General features: G+C 29.1%; 3 protein-coding genes across 6 annotated transcripts in view; all 3 read left to right on the top strand.

Annotated features, from left to right (window-relative positions):
- The window catches only part of LOC107164640 (uncharacterized), an 84,257-nt gene extending 83,261 nt beyond the window's left edge, over positions 1–996 (top strand). For both annotated transcript variants that reach the window (XM_089222569.1, XM_089222568.1), the window contains 2 exons: positions 82–218; positions 315–996. In XM_089222569.1, the coding sequence (XP_089078695.1) occupies positions 82–218; positions 315–391 (214 nt within the window). In that variant the 3' untranslated portion in view covers positions 392–996. The remainder of the gene's footprint in view (positions 1–81; positions 219–314) is intronic.
- Positions 997–9,865: 8,869 nt separating this feature from the next.
- LOC107164748 (elongation factor Tu, mitochondrial-like) lies at positions 9,866–15,514 on the top strand. Its single transcript, XM_015512684.2, has 8 exons — positions 9,866–10,138; positions 10,223–10,275; positions 10,344–10,545; positions 12,201–12,367; positions 12,429–12,714; positions 12,774–12,992; positions 13,541–13,838; positions 15,119–15,514. The coding sequence occupies exons 1-8, from the start codon at positions 10,096–10,098 to the stop codon at positions 15,297–15,299; spliced, it is 1,449 nt and encodes a 482-aa protein (XP_015368170.1). The 5' UTR covers positions 9,866–10,095; the 3' UTR covers positions 15,300–15,514.
- Positions 15,515–17,008: 1,494 nt separating this feature from the next.
- LOC107164648 (uncharacterized) lies at positions 17,009–21,673 on the top strand. 3 transcript variants are annotated; one of them, XM_089223681.1, is made up of 3 exons: positions 17,009–17,519; positions 18,551–18,709; positions 20,668–21,673. In XM_089223681.1, exons 1-3 carry the CDS (start codon positions 17,424–17,426, stop codon positions 20,728–20,730), a joined length of 318 nt encoding a protein of 105 aa, XP_089079807.1. In that variant the 5' UTR covers positions 17,009–17,423; the 3' UTR covers positions 20,731–21,673. The 3 variants fall into 3 exon arrangements, 2 of the variants coding, with proteins under 2 accessions (XP_089079807.1, XP_015368035.2); XM_015512549.2 differs by lacking the exon at positions 17,009–17,519 and adding an exon at positions 17,576–17,754; XR_016190976.1 differs by lacking the exon at positions 17,009–17,519 and adding an exon at positions 17,941–18,477.
- Positions 21,674–23,371: the final 1,698 nt, after the last annotated feature.

Below are 23,371 nucleotides of genomic sequence, written 5' to 3'. Positions count from 1 at the left end.
CAACTAATACAATTAATAAATAACGAGAGGGTTTTTTTTGTCGATTATTATCACTTAACATTTTGTTCTCCTCTTTTACAGAATCCAAAGTCGTGCACAGAACGTAACGAAAACTAATGTGCAGCACAAAGTTCATCCGACGTATTACGGAAACGTGTCAAGTTGTACGCAAACGCCGATAAAGTTCCGCAACAAGCCTTCGGAGACTTTGACGAAACGTGAGGGCTATTGTCTTATCTATGCGCCATTATTATGCCATTGACCCGCCGACGTTCGGTGTTTATACTTTATATAACGTTTTGTAATGATTCCAGAAATCGTCGTCGATCAAAAGAGTACGAAAGGAAGGTACCAGTGCAAGATAACAACAAAAACTTTTAATTCCAAGTAGGTAAATTACTTTTGCTTGGTCATTTGGCGAACCACTAAATAAAGCAACCGAAACCGTTCTATTTAAATGGCATCGATGTTTTAACTTGTTCTGCTAAAAACTCAAAGGTTCAGTCGAGGAGAACAAGAACTCTCTCAAAGGATGTTAAATATGATATTAATTATTATTACATTAATATGTTAGAATAAGAACTTTTTGTTAAACAATTTAAACAATTATAAATCTAACTTAACAAAATATTTAAATATTATACTTCGACCATTAATGTTACGCGTTGGCATGCGGTCCTAACTAGAAATATTAATTTATATATCAACAATAATTGTTTGTAAAATAAAAAAAAATACTGAAAAAATTAGGTGAAATAATTTTACATTAGTTTACATGTTTTTTTTATATATAAATATATATTATATTTACTAGTGTCTCGTTTAGTCTTTCATCGTGTATTACTACCTACTATATATTATTAACCTTATATTATTGTCGAACGAACGTTGACGTAAAAATAAGGTTGTTACGCCTAATATGTTAAAAACAAAAGAATATATACTTACTTAATATGTATAAATTCAAAATAATAATAAATTGTGATTTATTAATAATATTGTTTATTTCTTATTAACATGATTATTAACCGTGTATTGATTTCACCTTTAAATGTATAATTTATGGAACAATTGACTTTCCAAACGGCTTGGTTCTGTATAACTTGTGTTTTATTATACAGACTCACAGTCTATTATTTTTGAATCTTATACATTTATTCAACTTTTGAGTTTTGATTATATATAAATCAGATATAATATGATCTTATACATAATATCTATTAAACTCGTGTATACCTAATATAATAATTATTATACGCATTATTGTAAGTGAAGTTTATTTAATCAATAGTTCTTTATCATAAATTATAATGAAGCGATTTCCTAGATGACTAGAGATTCTAATACAATATCATCTACTTAATTTTGTTATGACCGTGCAGTGTTATTGTACTGATTAAATTTAAAAAATGTACGAAACTAAACAGTTTAGTTAGTCGAAATTTTATGCTGGATAAAAAATACTTAAATAAACATTCGGTGAAAATTTCATGTATCGATGATTGTTTGTTTGAAAGTTACATCAAAAACCAAAATCGATTTTGTCGAAAATTGATTGTGCGAAAAAATTCCCGTATTTTTTTTTTTACTAAAACGAAATAGCGAGGTATACCCTCGGAGACATAGAACATTGGATTACAAAATTTAAGTTACATTGAGTTGAATTTATATTAACAACTATATTATTTTACAGTGTTCATATTTTATTTTGTAGGTCTGCTTTTGTGATGAACTTGATGTTGTTAAAGCAAAACTTTGAAATGCTTGAACGAGGTAAGTCGGGTAGCTGTCCCGTCTGCCTCCTATACGTATGTATTAATATTTGATACTGTCAATAAATTATGGCGGCGCCGCGGAAGCAGTGCGAAAGCGTCGTCGGTTAAAACGGAAAAAAAAAGGTCTGCTTTTTTGATGAACTTGGTGATAGCTGAAACTGAAGAACGATTTTGACCGAGTGATTCCATAATTGTTTGTTTATTTATCCCAATTATTAAGAAAACCATTGGGAATTTTTTACTTCTTACACCCCAAAGTACCAACTAGATTCACTTTCTGATCGAACGAGGTATATACTGAAGTCGAAAATCGAAGCACTTTTACTGCTCCAAAACGTGAAAACGCAAAAAAACACATCAAGGTAAAATCAATACATTCCTTGCTTCGCTCAGAATCTAAAATGTTTGAACATAATAATAATTATACTGATTAGATTGAACACGTTATCTACACGACAAAATTATGTAGTAGATGAAGAACATGATATGATTCTGTAATATTTATTTGTACATCATATAATATAATATATTATATGTTTCTAACTGCAGTAAATAAACAATGAGCAGTAAACTTGGACCCTAGAGATCTGTATACCAATCGATTTCTACCGTACTCAAACTCGCCGCTTTAGAATTAAGATCGATTTACACTACGCCGCGGAGGATTTGCTCCTCCGAGACATAAATATCGAACTGAATGGAAACCGTTCTACAACAATAGCCAGAACAATAGTAACCGCACAACTGTTACCGAACATTCACTGGTAACCATGAGTTACTAATAATTACAGTATAAACTTTGTCGTCGTCTAACTTTGTGATTGGTTGTCATTTCGATAATAGCTTTCGTAGTAGTAATCATTACACTGGATGAATAGAGAGCACGCAAAACTTATATTGCACAATCACACCCTGAAGACCTTTTGAACTCCATGACTGAGCGATATACACTGATTGATATACTGTATAATGAATCAAATAAAACAAGTTTCCATTAGATGATGTCCGATAACAATTTACGATTGGTATATATTTGAAATTATTCCAGTGAATTGTGGAAAAAATACTACGAGTTACTTATAAATATTAATGAAAAATTGAATTTTCTATCTGTGTTTATTTAAAATGAATATCCGTATTGCAAAATCGATACAACTATATCAAATGTCGTCAGTAAGACTTTTGGTAAGTGGTTTTTTAAATACACTGAAACTTCCATAGCACAAAATCTCAACAGTAAACGTATAATAAATTCGTACTATAGAGAAATTGTTTAAATAGAATTTACAAAAAATATTTCCGCTAAACAGAAAATTTCGTTAAACGGATGTTCGTTTTAATATGGAAGTTTTGAATTGACTGGAGTGTATCGCGTTTAAAAGTAGTAATATTTAGGCAATTCATACGACACGTACATTTGGGTCATGTCTATGCGTGAGTGGGCAACAATATAGTGTGTTTCCGAGAATCGCTGTCGCTCCGTGTCGGTAAACCACTGTCGGATACAACTCTATCGTACAGTCGCACACGCACGCATGACAATGCCAATTAAACCCGAAAAATAAAATATTATTCTCTTTTTGAGGTCCTTTAAAATTGAAAATTGAAAATCGATATCAAAATGCGTATATGAAAAATTAAAATTGGACATTCCGGACTAGGCGGACTATGTGTATAATATTAACCATCGCCTATTTATCTAAAACGTACGAACATAACGTGTGCTCCGATTTCCTTCGTACAAGATATCAATTGAATGTTAAATTTTCAATGACTTATTATACTATGGAATTCGGTAAATAATAACACGATGATGGATCTTTCGCTTTATATGGAGGTTATTTTAAACATTCTAACAGTAAACCCTTTATCAAAGTAATACATTATGAAGCTCAATAATTAATATGTACCCACCTAGAAACATAACATGATGTATATGCATATACCTACTTCATAATATTATATACTTAAAATGTATGAAAGATTATCTTCTTGTGATTCTATCAGATAATATGTAAATATTTTATACAAAACGTTATTAACTAAATGGTAGTATTAGGCAATCTTCCTACAATTATCTACTCAACGTCTCTTCGTTATACTACCTAGCATACAAACTGAATTAAAATTTACGCAATTAAGTTTTAAGGTATTGCAATTCGATATAGACTAATCAAAAAAAAAAATTGTGTTGAAATACGACATTCATGTTGTTTATTTTGATAAAATTAAATATTTAATTTGTGACATGTCATTCTAATTAATTTTATCGTATGAACATAGTGTTAACACTTTACAGTTTACACCACCATTTTATAGCTTGTTCAATTTGCATTAATTAACCGACCAGTATTTCCTAGTACCTACGGTTGTCATGGGTTGAGTTTTCATAAAACTATTATTTTGCTTTCATAACATAATTATTTATGTTTGCGGTTTTCATGTCCCTCTAACTCTCAAATGTACTTACACATTCATGATTTGTATCAACATTAGTAGAATTTATTATAATATATACAATATGATATTATATACAATACACAACCATTAATTGCAAAGAAAATTTATTGAGATATCGCTGTATCTACTTATTACGAATTACACAAAACTATTAATAATTATAATCGAATAAATCATTTGCCTTCTATCAATCAATTATATATTGATAAAGCAAAAATAACATTTTGAAAAATATTATTTAAATAATCTCTGATAAATATTATATTATATTCGTTGAACTAAGTATATATGATTTTTCAATAGTTTATTTGAATATTGTAAATATTTGTAATATTTCGTAGACAGAATTATTACACTTAGAATTTCAACTTGCCATTATAAACCCTTATTCATATAAATTTCTTGATTTATTACTTAAAAATAAATTTAAAATAATTTACTTGATCCAATTTTATTTATGGTACCTATCTTCATTAAAAAAATACGAGAAATATTTATTCTGAAAATGTTGATGTATAAATATCAAATAATAAACCAAATACCAATTTATAATCAAGTATTTTTTTTATATTTGCATATTATTATAGTAATTATTATAATGATTGATCTCAAAGAAATATCTTATCCCTACTCCATTAATATAAACGATTATATTAATAATACATCAAATATTGATTTAATAATAAATGGCCAGGTTGCTAAATTATGCACACCAGCCATTAAAAAAAAATATTCTGATAAAGTATATACATCTAATAACCTGTCAATATTTACGGAAAGTAAAAGACTAACAAAGTAACAAAACAGAAATTATAGTAAGCTATTTAATTAGTAATAATAATTTTTGGTTCCAATGTTATTAAAAACAAAAATTGAATGTACCAAAAATCTTGACTGAAATCTTTGATCAATGATCACCCCGCGAATACAATGTATATTGACAACTGGTTTTAATATTATTAAGTTAACATAATAAACAATAATATAGTAATACCTGCAGGTAAATTATTTTATTCGTGAATAAAATGTTTTTTATAAATATGTATTCTGATTTGATACGCTGTTTCTTGTGTCGATCATTAAAATTATTAATTTATTTTATTAGGTAAATTATTCTAACAAGCGTTCTTTTATGCTGATAGTCAAAGATATTTTTATTCCAAATTACAAAAAGTTACATTTCAAATTATCTAAAACGTGCAATTTATTAAATTATGCGTAGGTAAATGTTAGTTATTTCTCTCATCAATCGTTATTTATATTATTAATTTTAATTATTAATAATAATAATATCTTAAATCGTGGAATGTTTTAAATTCACAGCGTCTATAGCTAAAATCATTCTTATCTCTGGACAAGGTTATGATATATACATTTTAGTATGACATTATGATTAAAAAATTGTTTATTCCAAATTTAAAATAACATCAAAATTATCTATCATTCACATTTATTATTAATTTTACCATATAAAATACTATAGTTAGTATAGGTTCTATCAATTTAATGGTACGAATAAAGAGATATTGACAATTATCCCTCACGTGCTTACAAATATAAATTCTTTAACAATGGGATTAATGAAGAAATACCTTTTTCATTAAGCCATTAAATTCAGTACCATTTAATTTAACTCCTCATATAGGATATGAACAAAATATTGCATATCACATATTATGGTCAGTAAACCCTGTTTTACTGAATAGTTTTATAACATTTCCTTCACACATTGAATTTTACATAGTTATTTTTAATTGCGCACTCATAAAAAATGTACTTTCTTTGGACGAAATCATAATTTGTACAGAATTTAGTTTCAGCCGTTTCAGGTGATTTTAGAAAATAATTAAAGGTTTTTTTTTAATGAATTGGTCAAAATTATAAAATTGTATTATGTATTACATTTTTTATTATTATTTTATAATTATTGATTGTAGTCACCATTTTTAGGTTAAAAGAAATGATTCAAATAGTTTAATCCAATTTCATTTATCAATTAAATATTTAATTTAATTTGCACTAAGCCTTAAATTAACTTTTTTAAGTAGGGCTAGGATCTCGAAGCACTTTTTCTTGTATAACTTAAACGTTTCATGAACTTTTAAGCTTTGAATCAGAATAATTAGTTTTTATTTGCATTTTTTTACAAGTTAAGTTTCAAAGATTATAAATACAACTATATCCCGGGCATGGCAGAAACCTACGGGTGCCCATTCGAAATTCTGCCAAAAACATCTACGAGTACCAAAATCAACAGTTTCCTCCCCCACAGTTCCACAGGCTAATGGCCCTTGTTGTCGAAGCCTCCACCCCCAACATAAAAAAATAAAAATAAAAATACAGCTATATATTATAATTTACGAACAACAGAGTACAGATTACAACAGTAAAAAATATTTGGTTGAGTTCATGATATTAATTGATTATTATATTAGTAAATGGCTAATATAATTATTAAAAATATCCGTATTTAATCCATAAATATTTTTATAAATAATTTTTTATTATGTCTTATAAACAACCTACATACCTACATAAAAATACACTGAGCAACACATAAATATTGTTTTTTAAAGTCGATAATTTATTAATGCCATCACGTCATGTACCTAAGTACCTACAATAAAAACACACCACACTGGTCACGGGCACATAAATATATATAAGTTTTCTGTGCCACTGCGAAAATCTGTTTTTTTATTATGTACTATTTCTTTCAATATCATTCATTATACGTGTATTGTTTATTTTTGTTTTCTTTGTTTTAGCCATTTTAGGTATTCGTGCGTGTAATAAGCTTTCAACCAACAAGCAGTTTTCCTACGTTATTATTCGATGAGAATACAATGTAAACTGTATGGTGTACGACAAAATATATAATATGCCACTGATATTATTTTTGTTCGGTTTTATTTCAAAACAAATATTAGTTTAGTTGATTTTTGTATGCTGATTAGTGATTACTATTTAGTAACCTGCAATAAGAAGTCGTTATTGTCTTATTGATCGGTTGCTATAACCATTGATTTTATAATATTTTATAAAATTAGTGTTATAATAATATAGAAGGTATTAATACTACAGCTTAAACACAAAACATAATTTTTCAGCTAATCATATTTGCCTATACATAGGTATTTTACAAGAGTAACACATGTATTATTATCGATATTTTTCATTTTTTTTTATTTTTATTTATTTCAATTAACGTATTTCCACGTTCATTATTAATATTTCTATTACTCTATAACTTACTAGTTACCACGCAGACATATTAAGACGAAAACAAAAAATTATACAGACAATGCAATAATGGGCATTATAAAAATTATAACGATTGTACAATTATTGAAAATCGTGTACATTATTGTATGAAAATATTATGCAATTTCATTTTTATAATATTAATATAATTAAAAAAATTATACTATGATATTTTGATTTTTAAGTTAGTTTTTAGTTTTTATTATCATTCATAAACGAGTTTCTTAGATGAATATTTGAGACATTTTGATAAACCATGTATTATTCTAGTAATATATACGTCACGTGACCTCAATTAAAGAAACTAATCTTAAAATCAAATGTATTTTTTAGCTTATATACTATTCAAAAACTGCTCGATTGATTTTGATAAAAATCTCAGAGATTGTATTTAGAGATGTCAATAATGTTTAAAAACTCAACAACCCAATAATTTACTAATTGAGCTTCGTGAAACAAAATTATATTTTTTTGCTGGTACAATCAATCTTTATGAGGAGCCTTCAGCTACATCAATATACATAATACTTATACATATTATATCATAATTTATAACATTATATTTTTCTGTGCTTAAAACCAAATTTTTGTTTTTTGTCTAAAATAATTTTAGAACATTATTATAATTTTTAATAGGTGGTCATAAATTACCACGTAGGTATATAACATCATTGAATAGGTAATTAAGCTATTATAATTGTTATAATCAATGGTGATATTTTTATAACATATAATAATATACTATAATGTTATTATAAATTACAACACATAAGTATTACTGGCAATACTGCAGTATAAAATATTTATGATTGTAATCTAAACGGAGACTATAAAATAATATGAACGCGACGACGTTTTGCCGCCATTCGCTGTGACCTTATCGTTCTTTATTCATTTTCTGTTTTTTTCCTCCATGAGTATGTAAGTCACATGCTTGCACGCACGGTTTAAGATATACAGGTTAGCTATCGCCGGCCCGCTATACGGTCTGATTGTGTAACGGTTCAGTTGTTCATATTTTCACCACACGCGTAAAGCGCTAGTAGTAAGTAGGGCTATATTTTACTTATAATAGGTAGTGTACTAGTGTATCCTACATGACAGAATTTAATGAATTAATGATCATACATTTAATATCTAAATAAATATAATATAAATTTAAAAATAAATTTAAATATATTTATTCAGATATCTATTATGTCGATATAATATTATATATTATTAAAAGATGGTTTAAAAACATATCCAATCATCTTCAAAACTTTTTAAATAACCTTCAGCCCAGCCAATTACCTACCTACATTAAGATATTGTAATTTTTTATGTACCGAATAACGATCACAAATTCATAAATAATGATTAAAACAATTATTATTAAGTGTAATTATTAAACTTTACCTACCTTAATGTCCTTAATATACTATTTAATTATTATAATGGTTCATAATTTATAACTTACAAGTAGAGGTAAACAGTGATTCATTTATACTTATTTATTACTGCCTTACTGGATGGACTATACTACAACAGATTAAATTACAATTAATAATATACCTATAATATTATATTGTCTTACATTCACTCCATTTGTCATTGTCTTCATTGTTTTGTAATTAAATACAAATAATTTTCAATATTTTCATTATTGAATATAAATATTTTCCTTATACTTACTATTATTATTGTAACTGAAAACATTACAGTAATTCAGCCTCTTCATAACTGTAACAAAATATGTACCTATACATTTACATTTTATGCATTATTTAAAATTATTGAAAATAAATTAAAAAGTAAAATATAATTATTAAAAATAAATTAAAAAGTAAAATATAAATAAAGAATGTATAACACCAAAAACCCCCACAATAATAATATTAAAATTATTTTTTTTTTAATGTTATACAAATTTTCTTTAAAACCTAAAATTTGAGAAAAATGCCCCCACATTGTACGTAAACTACAAAAAATTACATAAAATATAAAAAAAATGACTTAAAAATGTTGAAAAATGACCTAAATAAATTAAAAGTTGTATCTACAGCTAAAAATGCAAAATAGAATTAGAATATTCTGCATCAAGGGAGCATAATGATTACTTAAAGGCAATCGCAATAATTCGCAAATCTCAATCAGAAATTAGAAAAGAAATAGAAAATCACAATCACAATATTGAATTATCGAATAATAATATAGGTAGTTCCGACTGTTCCGAGTTCCCTAACATGCTGTATGACCCTACTTACTACTAGCGCTCTACAGATGTGGTGAAATTATGCGCTAAACCCGTGACGAGTTCTGACCGCAGCTATCAATACAATTTAGATAGCCGATAGCTAACCTGTATATCTTAAACCGTGCTTGCACGGCAATATTATCAAAATAGCAGCCGAGCCGAGCAAAGTGAGGTGCGTAATCGGCATTTGCCGACATCTGATATTGATAATAGGAAAAATATTAACTATTACATTTTACGGCCACAGTACCCAACACACGAGTTTTTCTAGCTCTACACAACTTTTTAGTATACCATAACTATACCCATACAACCTCTGCCCAATTGGCCCATCGTTAAACGACGTTCCTGAACGGAAACATGGCCACCATGTTAAAGACCAGCAAATTAATCTGTTACACGCGTAAGTACTACATTTTTCTTATACAATATTCTAGGACGTGAGTTTTCTAATGTGTCTTCGTACCTATCGTTGTTTAATTTCCAGTTCCAAAGAACAAATCACCAGCACAGTTGAACAGATACTTTCAGACACTGCGAGTGAGTATTCGAGAACTGACCTATATACAATATTTATTTTCATTACCGACTGTTGTGGTTTTGCGCAGAAATACAATGTTCCCCTACAGAGATGCTTAAACGACGCCTTACGAATACAGAATGCCGTCAGGCCAGTTGTGGGTTGTGCTCGGATGTACGCTGCACCAGTTGAAAAGAAAGTGTTCCAAAGGGTCAAACCTCATTGTAACATTGGCACCATTGGACACGTAGATCATGGCAAAACTACACTTACAGCTGCCATTACTAAAAGTAATGACTCTTTTTAACAGATCTTAAATGTTAATTTATTTTTATTAGGTTCTATAAACATTGACTCATTTAATATTTCTATCAGTCTAGTTGCTTATTTTTATCAAATTCAACAGCTAATTATTACCCAGAACCAAATACTTTGTTTGTTTTAGGATACCTAGTATAAAACAATCATAATAGATTTTACAGTACAATAATATTTAAGGTTTTTTTTAAACATGTGAATAATGTCTTCAAATTTACGCTGGACATTCATCATACCTGTTCATCTAAATTTTAAAATCTTAAATTTTATTTTAGAAAAAAAGATTAAACCAATTTGTTTGTGAACATTATATCGAAATTACCTATAAATCGTAATAATATATTAATGATATCCTAATAATTAGATAGACAAAATAAAATGTATGCTGTTTTATCACAGATATCAAATATTCCATTTTTTTTTATATTTATAGGTATATTACAGTATCAATAATTTCATAAATTTGATTAAAATATTAGAACGTATTGTTTATAATATATAATATGTATACATCATCAATATCATCAGAAAAATGACCTAGTAAAACAACTCATAATTATTTAAATACATTTTGGTAAATTAAAATAGTTTACCAAATTATATAATTTTTTTACAAAAAAAAAAAAAAAGAAGACATCGTAAAAACAAAGATTTTGCTAAAACAATTCAAATTTAAAAATGAAATATATATATAAACTATACAGGGTGATTCATGAGGCGTAAAACACTCATTATTTATAAAAACTATTTACTTTTTTCAAATTTTATTTTTTTCAAAATTTTAGATCTATGCTGTTCTAAGACTATATAAATTTTTTATATTTTTCACCCTTATACTTAATAAGTAAATCACAATCAACTTTTGATTTTTAAATGGCAACCTATATTAAAAATATCATAAATTAATACGGCTATTATTTTAATAAATGTTCACGTTTAAATTTTCATTTTTTATTAATCCGTTGACGAGATATAGTCTCCCAAAGTTGGATGGTTTTGGGGTGGTGTTTGTGTATAAATGTGTTATACCATGTCAGTGCCGCGGCCGCAGCAATTGTGATTTTTGTACTCTAGTGTAAAACATAATACACTTTTCAAATAAATTCAGTAAGTACGATAATTAAGCCTAAGTTGTGCCCCAAAATAGATAAACATATTTACACAAGACATTTACCACCCCAAAACCATCTTACTTTGGAAGACTATATCTCGTCAACAGATAACGAAAAATGAAAATTTAAGCATGCAAATTTATTAAAATAATAGCCTTATTAATTTATGATATTTTTAATATAGGTTGCCAATTAAAAATCAAAAGTTGATAGTGGTTTACCTAATAAATATAAGGGTGAAAAATATTAAAAATTTATATAGTTTTAGAACAGTATAGATCTAAAAATTTAAAAAAAAGAAAATTTGAAAAAAGTAAATAGTTTTTATAAATAATGAGTGTTTTACGCCTCACAAATCATCCTGTATATATATACATACAATTGGTAAACTAGTATGAGCATAATTTTTCTGTCCTAAAGAAGGACACTAGCCAAAAATGATTGTATTTTATTTTTATAATTAAAGTGGTTATTCTAAAAATATTATTTACAATTTTACGGAAATTGGTTTTTAGTTCTGTCATCAAAAAAAATGGCTAAAATGAAACAATATGCTGACATTGATAACGCTCCTGAAGAAAAAGCCCGTGGAATCACCATTAACGTTGCTCATGTTGAGTATGAAACTGAAGCTAGGCATTACAGCCACACTGACTGCCCAGGGCATGCTGATTACATTAAGGTAACAAAAAAAAAAAAAAATTCAATAAAATATTTATTTATATCATTGTTTTTATATCTAGAACATGATCACTGGAACTAATCAAATGGATGGAGCTATTTTAGTAGTAGCTGCAACTGATGGTGCCATGCCTCAAACCAGAGAACATTTATTGCTAGCTAAACAAATAGGAATCGGTCATGTTATTGTATTCATTAATAAAGTAGATGCAGCTGATTCAGAAATGGTTGAATTAGTTGAAATGGAAATAAGAGAACTACTGACTGAAATGGGCTTTGACGGTGAAAATTTACCAGTTATTAAAGGTTCAGCACTATGTGCTCTTGAAGGAAAAGAACCTGAAATCGGTAATACAATTTTTTTTATATTTCTTATAGAGTTATGTAATTTAAAATTTTATGTGTAGGAGAAAAAGCTATTGAAACTCTACTGGCTGAAATAGATAAATATGTTCCACAACCAATTCGTGACTTAGATAAACCCTTCATGTTGCCAGTAGAACATGTTTACTCCATTCCAGGACGTGGCACAGTGGTAACTGGCAGATTAGAACGTGGCATAATTAAAAAAGGAAATGAATGTGAATTTGTTGGTTATAACAAAGTCATAAAATCTACAATCACTGGTAATTATGTTCAGTTTTTATTAACTGGGTAGTTTTTAATGTTAGATATTACTTATTATAATACTATTTAAATATGTAATATTCTAATACATTTTAGATTCATGAAATATTTACACTCGCAATTTATTTTGTAACCTTATATATTATTAATAATAAATTATAATATAATAGTTTTTAATTATTCAGACCAACATATTTTGAGTAAAAATCTCATAATATACATTACTCATGACTATTTAGTACAGTTTATGGAAATGATTGAATGAATGATTGTCTACAGGTGACAAAAACCTATTGTATGTTATCTGATCTAATATCAAATATTAAAACTGTTGCACGATTAATTAAATAGTATTTGGTCAAGCATTTATATTTTTTTACAGTATAACATTATATAAAACACTAAAATGTTTTTATCCCTAAGTTATGTAACAGTACGTAACCTAGTATAATATAATATGTAAATGCAATGAATAGCATATTTAAAATTGTAATTCACCATAAATTAAAAGTAATAAATCATCCTATATTAAAATACATATTTTAAGGAGTTGAAATGTTCCACAAAATCCTTGAAGAAGCTCAAGCAGGAGATCAGCTGGGAGCTTTAATCAAAGGTACTAAACGAGATGATTTGAGACGCGGAATGGTATTGGCCAAACCAGGAACTGTCAAAATGCAAGACTTTGTCTCCACTCAAGTGTATGTGTTAAACAAAGATGAAGGTGGAAATGGTAAACCACTAGTACCCTTCCAACAAATGCAAATGTATTCAAAGACTTGGGATTGTGCTTGCCAATTAAATATTGTTGGAAAAGAGATGGTTATGCCTGGTGAAGATTGCTCGTAAGTATCAACATTTTTATAAGACTAAAAGCATAATTATTAGTAATTTTAATTAATTAAATTACCTTATTCAATATTTTGATTCAATTCTTATAATATGGATGAAAATTAGTCAAAATTGTTACATTATAAGAATTTAAAATATTCCATAAATATTGAAATCAAACTAAGGCAAAAGATTAGGTTAATAAATGGAGTTTAAGAAAAAAATTTTAACATGATATGTTTAACAAATATAAATATTTAGATAATACTTAGGGACCGTATTACAATAGTTGATCTCTGGTTAAACCAAGGAATTTGGCCTTTAAAATCAGTGGTTCAAGCATAACCGAGGTTTAAACTATGATTGTAAAACGGGTCCTTAGTGTCACTAATAAACACAGTGCCAAAGTATATTAGCAGTTGAGACACATTTTTAAATAGGATAAGATAAAATACAAAATGGTGTAGTGGCCGGGCTGATTAAGGCGTCGGTTGTGACGTGCACCATCACCGATTCAAATCCCGGCATGTGCGGCATCGCTTTTCGGACAGTTCACGCTATCTGGAAAGAGTCCCCCCCCACACACACACACACACTGGCATGGCAGAAACCTACGGGTGTCCACTAGAAATTCTCCCAAAAACACACCCGTGTACCAAAACCCTACAGTACCCTTTATAAAATATTGATCGGTTGTATAAATTATAACTTAGACTGTTTTAGAATAAAGTACAGTGACATATTCAGAGGAAGAGTAACATAGCATAGTTTTTTTATTGTGAGAGACCAATAATTGTCCTAAATCTAGCTAACTCCTAATACTGCTTATACAATTTTTATTAATATAATATATGAGATTTTATAATTATGATGAAACATACTTTATTATAATCACATGACATAATTATTAACAACCATATTAGTATATACAACTAATTTAACATTGTCACGGCCTGTCGTGGGTATCGCCTGATGATGGCGAATAAGTGTCATCTCTTGAAGAGGCTTTAACTTCTACATATTGTATAATAATAATAAAAGTAAAAAGGATGATATAATATAATACTAGGTATAATATTATTTATATTATTTAAATATAAATTTATTATTTTATTAAAAATAAAAATAAAATTGTATATTATATATTGATATACGACTAATTAAGTTGTTATGTTTGCTAATTATTAGAAAAGATTATTATAATTTTATGTTTATTTTGAAAAGTATGGTATGGCATTTTGTAGTATTGTGATAATTTTTATGTTGTCTAATTATTAAAAATGCATTGTTCTAGCGTTGAGTTGAAGATGATCAGACCCATGGTTCTGGAAAAGGGACAAAGATTCACGTTGCGTGTAGCTGGTGCTACAGTCGGAACTGGAGTAATAACTGAAATTAAGAAAAGACTATCAGATGATGAAAGGCGAGGATTGCTGGAAGGTAAAAAAGCCCGAGAAAAGAAAAATGCTATGTAGGTCATTAGTATTCTACAACAACATTGCAACTCCAGTATGTACATAAAGTCATCATTCTGTGTATCTCTGTGTATCTCTGTACTCGGTCACAAAGTGCATTATTGATAACATTGTAGTTTTAATATATTTAAATGTAAGCACTATCATATGTTATAACAGTTATGTTATAATTTTGAACGTATTTCAAAAAATAAAAATAAATTTTATTTAAACAACCGTTTTGTTTTGTACTATTGAATATAAAATTCATAACTGATTTGATAGTTCTTGAACACTGAAAAAATAAATACTTAAATAAAAGATAATCAGTGGCGGCCCATGAAGTTCACATAAAGGATATACAAAAAATGTATAATATACCTATGTAAGATGGTAAAAAAATTTTGATTTTTTTTTTATAGGTGTATACCCTAAAAAATGTTCTTCTTATGTATTATGCATGAAATATAAACACAACATCCTAAAGTAATTATAATTTATAATTTGGTCTGTAAAATGATTATACTAATATAATTAATCAATAATTACGTTTTTAAAAACTAAATCTATTTGTCAATTGATGGGCAATGTAAACCTAATGACTGCATAAGTAAGTTTTAATATAATTTAAAGTGATTCTGACTTATTTTGTACTACTTCTACAAAATATTGAAAAATCTAAAATAAGTGTTTTTTATTGTAGACCTTTATTTGGTTTCTAGATGTTCTTTGAAAAAAAAATTAATTTTTATAGATACTTTAGAAAAATCATTGGTACAAGATTTATAGTTTTTTTTTTTTTTATTATTAAGTGTTTAATGTTCTATTGAAGTGTACAGTGTACTTTATAAAATTTAAAAACCACAAATAACTTTTAAGTACAATTACCTAACTTCACTTAGTTATCTTAAATTGTAATAGTTGAAAGTAGCCAATTTTTCAGCATTTATATAACATAAATTTTCTTTGAAATTATCATTTTGCAAAATATACAATACAATTTAATATATTATATAAAAATAATATTGTAATCTTTGTAATCTTTGTAATGAAAGTTACTTGGCATACTTATTCTATTCTAAGTTAAATTGTATAATAATATGTACTACCTCAACATCGATTGAATTAAATAATAAAAAAATATAATGGTTATAGTATTGTAATGTATTTTGTACGCCTTATACAAAATTCACATGGCACATATCTTAGGGTCGCAATTCACTGAATTCATTATGTATGCTATGGACTAGTGTCCCGCATTGTATAGTTCACGATCAACTAGGTACCAGCCGTACCAAGCTAGAGTAGGGTGCGACGAACTTTGTAAATGTAGGAGAGACAGCATTTCGTGGAAATCATTAACATTAGGGAAACACGAAATCATGTGGTCATACGACTATAAAAGATCATTGATAGGGGTACACAAGGTGTACAATGTGTACACTGTACATCAATACAAAAGTTCCAAGAACCAATGTTATAATGTAATATCATAATATATATTTTTACATAATAATAATAATATTCATAATAATATAAATTATCGAGGTCTGCAGCTGCATGGGATGCACATTTGGCTTGTATGTGGGCGAGTAACATTTCCCGTCAGTCTAGATAATTATACCACATCCGTGATAACAGCGACAAGAGCAAGTAGACTATGGGGAGTAGAGGGTAGCACTATATAAGGGACCCCGAAACGGCCTGTATTCAGACGTGACTTGACCAGACTAGCCAGAGCACCTTCACGCCAGTCTGTTCTTTAAATTAATTAAATTGGACTTAGAAAAATTATCATAAATAATATTTTGAACTTAGAAAATATTCGAGTCAAACCGAATTTATTCTAGTCATTCAGAATACTTAAATATTTAAATAAATTTAGTTTTGTCAAAATAAATAATCAAATAATCTAACTAAGAAGAATTCCACGTTGTTTAAATTAACTCAAGAGTCACCATCCAAACATCATCTTTGACTACTGATACCTGTAGGCGACGTGATCACTATACAGTGGTCTACAAATATTCAGTCAAAAAGTCTTAAATTGTATTTTACTAATTTTAAAAATTGATCAGCCCCCCCCCCTCGAAAAAAAATCCTGGTTACGCCGCTGAAATAATGTAATAATTTTATTCCAGAAACATGAGAAACATTTACCGAGTATTTCGACCTGTGGTATTTAGTCAACTAGCTACCGAGTCTTTCATAATAATGGTTTTGTCTTGTATTGCAATGATGGTAAAATTAATTTGATTTAATTTACTTAATATTATTATAAATATAGAATAGGTAACTGCAGCATGCGAGAAATGGGATATTTTAATATTTACAAGTGTCGCTTTTGCATATTCAGAACTATTTTAATGGTATGTCATTGTTATCTGTGATGAACTTGAGACTATTTGCAGCGATATCGACATTTACACTTCACATCTTTGTTACATGTTACTTATTTGATGACGTCAACGAACAAGTACGTTACATATTTGTAAAAGACTAAACCTTAAGCGCTCACAGCGAGGTTCCAGGGGGCATGCCAACCCTATTATAATAATTATTAATTGTTTTATTACTTGTAAAAAAAAGAATGTGGTGTATTATCAGCGACTTTTTACCGATTTTTCAGATTTTTGACTTCCCCCCCCCCCCTTCCCTCTCCCGATTTATATTTCTGTGGGTGCTTTTGGACTAAACTACAAGAAATTAGTATTATTATGACGTAGAAATAAAAACTTAATTATTTGTAGGTAATAATTTTTTGTAAAGTTAATTTTACTTATGTAAAGCTTTATTTTTTTGTACGCGCGTAATGTAGCCATGTAGGTAAACGCCATATTATAATATAGACATATAGTAATCGACATTCTTACACTGCTGCCAGGCTATCTTCTATATAGGTATTTGAACTGACTGGCTACCTGTTAAGTGCAGACCAATAATTCAAATAGTGTGTTTTAATTTTTCTTAATATGAAATTTGAAACCTAAAGTATTATAACACACGCCTATTACTACTCAACACTGCATCACTACCGGACTACGGCCACATTACCTACTCAACGTCTCAAAGTTCACGTAACACATTATTAAAGTACAAAATACGAATGTGGCGTAGTGGCTCTAATTCGTAGACGCATAGTTCTTCGAATCTCGAATGTTTAATAATATTCAATATTATTTAATTTATATGCATATCAGTATGTCTCAAACACCTCGTCGATCTACCAACTTAATATAACCATCTTACGTTGTTTTTCGCATTATTTTTAGAAAGATTCCATGAACCTTGCTTTGTACAGCAGTGATTGGACGCCAAGCAATTTGCAACATAAAATTCTACTGCTGCATGCCATGCGAATGAATAACGCCGAAAATCTGAGACTACAAGTGACGAAAAATAGAATAGTAAATTTCAAAATGTTTACCGATGTACGTATGATTTTCTTCTCTTTTTATTAGCGCGTATTGTGGACATGCCTTTTATTAACAAATATAATTTTGCGACATATTTTATATTTATTCACTCGCTGTTCGTATAATATCATACAGATAATATGATGCAGCAACCTCCCGCGTACCTACATAGTACCGTTATAGTGTGATAGGATGAACGTAGAGTTGTAAAAAATTGTGTGGGCTGATTAATTTGTTAATTTGTTTTATTTAAATACTTCGAAATTGATAATGTAATAAACTAATAAAATTTCAAAACATAAAACATAGTATTTGAGTACTCGGATCAACGTTTAATATTTCTTAATTTTTAGCAAATATACGATTTCACTTATTCACTTGTTCACGAATGTGTAATTTGTAATGTGTATCCTGTGCAACTGCATTTTTGATATGTACCTACAACGTAGTTATACCAACAATATATTATTATATCGATATTAGTGATGTATTATTATAATATTCGATCGCTCTTTTAGCATTTATCATTGATCAATGAGCATACATAATGATAATATAATATAATAATTATATTATATAATATTATATATATTATAATCATATAGATACCTATAATAAATTAACAATCTCGTGTGATCAGTAACCGTTGGTTACTCATACACTCTCCCAAATCATGACATTTCTTAGAAATGATTACTCTGAAAGTCTATTACTTTCATAAGCATAACCCCCCACATAAGCTATGTCACATAGCATTTCGTTGTGTTTGCGTTTCTTCTCATCGGTAGTGTTTGAATTTTAATAACAACTGTCCTATCCGTAGATAATAATATTATAAGAATGGATATAAGCCATTATGCAGATTGCAGGCAATGCACTCCGATGCAGCGGGTAACGGTCTTTTACACGTAAAAGAGAAAGGCGGTCTCTCCCGCAAGGGGGGTCGTTTGCAGTCGTGGTATGTTATAGGCACACATGTATATCATTGGAATATCGGGCATATCGTCAATTCAGGCATTTTACTAAATGCCTATAGGCCAACACCGCGGATAGACGGCTGTAACACGATTGTGCCCGTCCTAACCTTTTTACATACCTACAAAAAAACGCAACACGATTGCGCTCCGTGAAATATATAGGTATACACTATAACCAGTGTCCAGTGGTAACTATTCCGCTACAAGGTATATCGGCCCACCGAGTTTTAGTTTTTTAACCAGCTCTAAAAAGTCCATTTTAAAAATGAACATTTCTAAATTTACCTAGATTTTACGCAACGCACCGACGTAAATAAATGTATTCAAATTTGTATCATCAAATATAATTGCCTAAAAACTTACGATCCACCGTTTTATTTATTTACTTTTTTGAATGGCCCACTGAGATTTTCTCGACAACTCACCGCTTCAATCCGGGCCTGGTCTAGGCAAATAGTCAATGAATTTAATTTTATGCAATTTCACTACCCTGACATTACTACCACACTACCTAGACGGCTAGACATTTAACTAAATGCCTAATTCGAGTCAGACAAATATTAAAAATGAAACATTGGAGGGTATACGTGGGTAATATATGATGGCGTAGATGATTTTATTATGTAATTATTGTATTATTTTCATTGCAACTTTGACATATTTTTAGTGCAACTAAATCCGGTCTTTAATTAATAATAATAAATTACCTGATATTTAATCCAACGGCGTTCGCCGTGCAAACGAATTTTGTGCAATGGTAGTTTTTTTGTGGGGGAGGGGATAGTCCCACTGGTCGATTTTTTTTCGTATTATTTAACAATGTAATATGTAACACTTATCTTAAAAATTAGAATCCACATAGTAATATCTATTTTATTAAAATTTAAATTTTGAAGGGCCATTACATTAAATAGTGTTATAAAATTATAATGTATTATTTTATGATAACTTACAGTTAAACGCAATGATTTTATGCTATTACTTATATGTTTATAGATCATGCGGACGACGTATTCGATATTATCGGTGTTGGAAAAGATGTGTGCAAACAAAGCGTGATTGAAATCAATATGAAATATATTATTAGTATAACATTATAGTATGTCTAGAATAAACAAACAATATGTAATATCAAATATGTAACATCTATAGATGTTGTGGGTCATTTGAATGTATAATTCAGGCCATTCAGGGGCGCACCCAGAATTTTTTTATTTTTTTTTGGGTGGGGGGGGGGCTAAATTCAAATAATTTTAATATTAATAGGTAGTATTTATTATGAAATATGTACAGAAATCTTAAAGCTTGTTTACAATCTTTTACTAACTAATTTTGTTTTTTTGTTCCGGTTTTAAGTTTTATTTCAATAAACAAAAAACAATTAACAATTAAAAATGAATAAATAAATAAATAAATAAATCAGCTCGCGAAAAACCAACGATGTCGACTTGAACAGTTGTACGACAATACTAGTTAATCTACTAAATAAGTAATAAAATGAAAGTGGAATTTGTTAACGCAAAGATACCTGCGGATTGCAATAAACTAAATTGTATCGATAAAAATGTATAATCTAGAATTCTAGACGTTTCCGGTATCCTACACAGTACACGGTTTCAACTAACGACGTCGTGACGATAATAATAGACAACAGAGGTCTCACCCGGGGCCCGGAATGACAGGTAGAAATATAATATAATATTATGTTATACCTATATAATGTTTCAATTTCGATAGTTGATAATTTTTTTTTATAATAATTTAAAGTCAAATGTAAATTGTCAATAAACCTAATAAAATTATCAAAATGTTTGTGGCTAGCCATTTGGGGGGAGGGGGGGCTAAAGCCCGTTAGCCACCCCCTCGGGTGGCCCTTGGTATAATTATTCGTATATTTTCATCAAAATAGTTTTATGCGTGGGTTTTCTGTGATTGTTTGTATATAATATAATTTATGATAATACTATTGGTGTCAACCACAATAAAATAATTTAAAATACAATATTTATTTATTTATTCATATTATTTCACTATAATTTATGCATTATTGATCGAAGTATTGAACGCAAGTAGATTTTTAAGTATACCTGCAATTATTATAGTGTGTTGCAGTAGCCAGTAAGAATAGCAAAATAAGTTATTAATTTAGGTCAGGCTAATAATTAATGAAGAAAATGTGCAAGTAGGTAACCTATTACTATATGTATATTATAACCATATATAGGTAATAGGTATTAGGTAGATAAAATGAAAGTTTTTCCTCTTTCAGTATTGCTTACAAATTACAATATATTAATAGATATATTATTTCATGGAAATAACTAATAACGGATAATGCCAATACTTTAGACTGAAAAAATTAAAATTTTCGAATTTCTTTTTTCAATTTCATGATAACCATTTACACAATTAGTTAAACCAGTTTATATAGAAGACGTGTATAAATCTGTGAAAATATAGATATATGATAGGTACCTAAGGTACCGTTGTTATAATTAATATGAGATTTTTGTTGACACATATTGACACATTATAACTAATTTGTCATAAAAAATTAAAAGACATAATAATGATTATTAAAATGTATATCATAAATGGGCAATGACATATTATATAGGTAGTCGTATCTAGTTGACAACAATTGCAAATCACGCAACAGTGCAACATATATGTATGGGAGGTACCTATACTATTATAAATTAATAAGCGTTTCCTTGTAGATACCTACTTCATAAAAAAGGGTAACTGAATATAAGTAATTAATATTAAATTTTATTTTTATTTTATTCCTTCAGTAGGCTAATCTGTATAAATATTTTAAATATATTAGACGTGACATACATTATTATTGTTTTGCCAGTATATACATTTTCAATATTTTATATATATTCGAATTAATAAGTGCACTTGCGTTTATCATGATTTTTTTTTTCTATCAACATTAATTATTATAGTTTCCTAGGAAATAACATAAACCGTGTAGTACCTCTTTATATATTTTATTTATACACATTTTAATTTTACGCAGCATATAAACAGACAATAAAATAAAAATTTTATAAGTCCACTATAATCATATTATACACCACGTACTTCATTTAAAAATGAAACAAACGGAAGTCATTGCGGTACTATCCGTCGAGTCGGACGAAGTTCGATTCACAGTGGTGTCGACCAGAGACGGAAGCGAATTGGTCACGTCGGCGGAAACATTTCCGTTAATTACCGTCGACTCGAAAGAGTGGAAAGGTAACAGAAATTATGTGAGCGCTGATCGTCAGGCGGTGGCGACTGCTACGTCATGCGCCGTGGCCGAGCAGAGTACACCCTCGCCGGCCACCGAGGACGTTGTACCCGATCAGCGACCGAGCTGTTTCGCCGAGAGTGAGCCGCCTATGAGCCAGGGCGAAGTAGAACAGGACCCGGACGTCGTTTGGGAAGCGGTTCTGCGAGTGATCAACGACGCGGTGGACAAGATGTGTCGGGACGGCACACCGGTCACGTACATCAAGTCGGTGGCCATCATCAACGAGATGGCTACGTTGGTAGCGTGGAACGTGGTCACGGGCAAAGCGGTGCACAACTTAATCCACTGGTCGGACGTTCGAATGGTCAACGGCAGGACGGCCGCGGCCGCGAAATGGCTGATCCAGCGGTCGACGGCCGTGCGGTGCGCAGCGGAAGACTGCCGGTTTGGCAC

This window comes from Diuraphis noxia, unplaced genomic scaffold (genome assembly GCF_037042655.1).
Source record: "Diuraphis noxia isolate RWA-SAM2 unplaced genomic scaffold, SU_Dnox_SAM2 contig0003, whole genome shotgun sequence".
Classification (NCBI taxonomy): domain Eukaryota; kingdom Metazoa; phylum Arthropoda; class Insecta; order Hemiptera; family Aphididae; genus Diuraphis; species Diuraphis noxia.
This window is presented reverse-complemented; position numbering and strand designations above follow the sequence as displayed.

What these genes read in the sequence shown, in the direction of transcription:
- LOC107164748 (XM_015512684.2), top strand. Translation starts at nt 10,096, where the DNA reads ATGGCCACCATGTTAAAGACCAGCAAATTAATCTGTTACACGC. An exon ending in CAAATTAATCTGTTACACGC is followed by an intron (nt 10,139 to 10,222) that starts GTAAGTACTACA and finishes TTTAATTTCCAG; the next exon opens with TTCCAAAGAACAAATCACCA. An exon ending in AGGAAAAGAACCTGAAATCG is followed by an intron (nt 12,715 to 12,773) that starts GTAATACAATTT and finishes TTTTATGTGTAG; the next exon opens with GAGAAAAAGCTATTGAAACT.
- LOC107164648 (XM_015512549.2), top strand. Translation starts at nt 17,650, where the DNA reads ATGTCATTGTTATCTGTGATGAACTTGAGACTATTTGCAGCGATATCG. An exon ending in TTGATGACGTCAACGAACAA is followed by an intron (nt 17,755 to 18,550) that starts GTACGTTACATA and finishes CATTATTTTTAG; the next exon opens with AAAGATTCCATGAACCTTGC. An exon ending in ATTTCAAAATGTTTACCGAT is followed by an intron (nt 18,710 to 20,667) that starts GTACGTATGATT and finishes ATATGTTTATAG; the next exon opens with ATCATGCGGACGACGTATTC.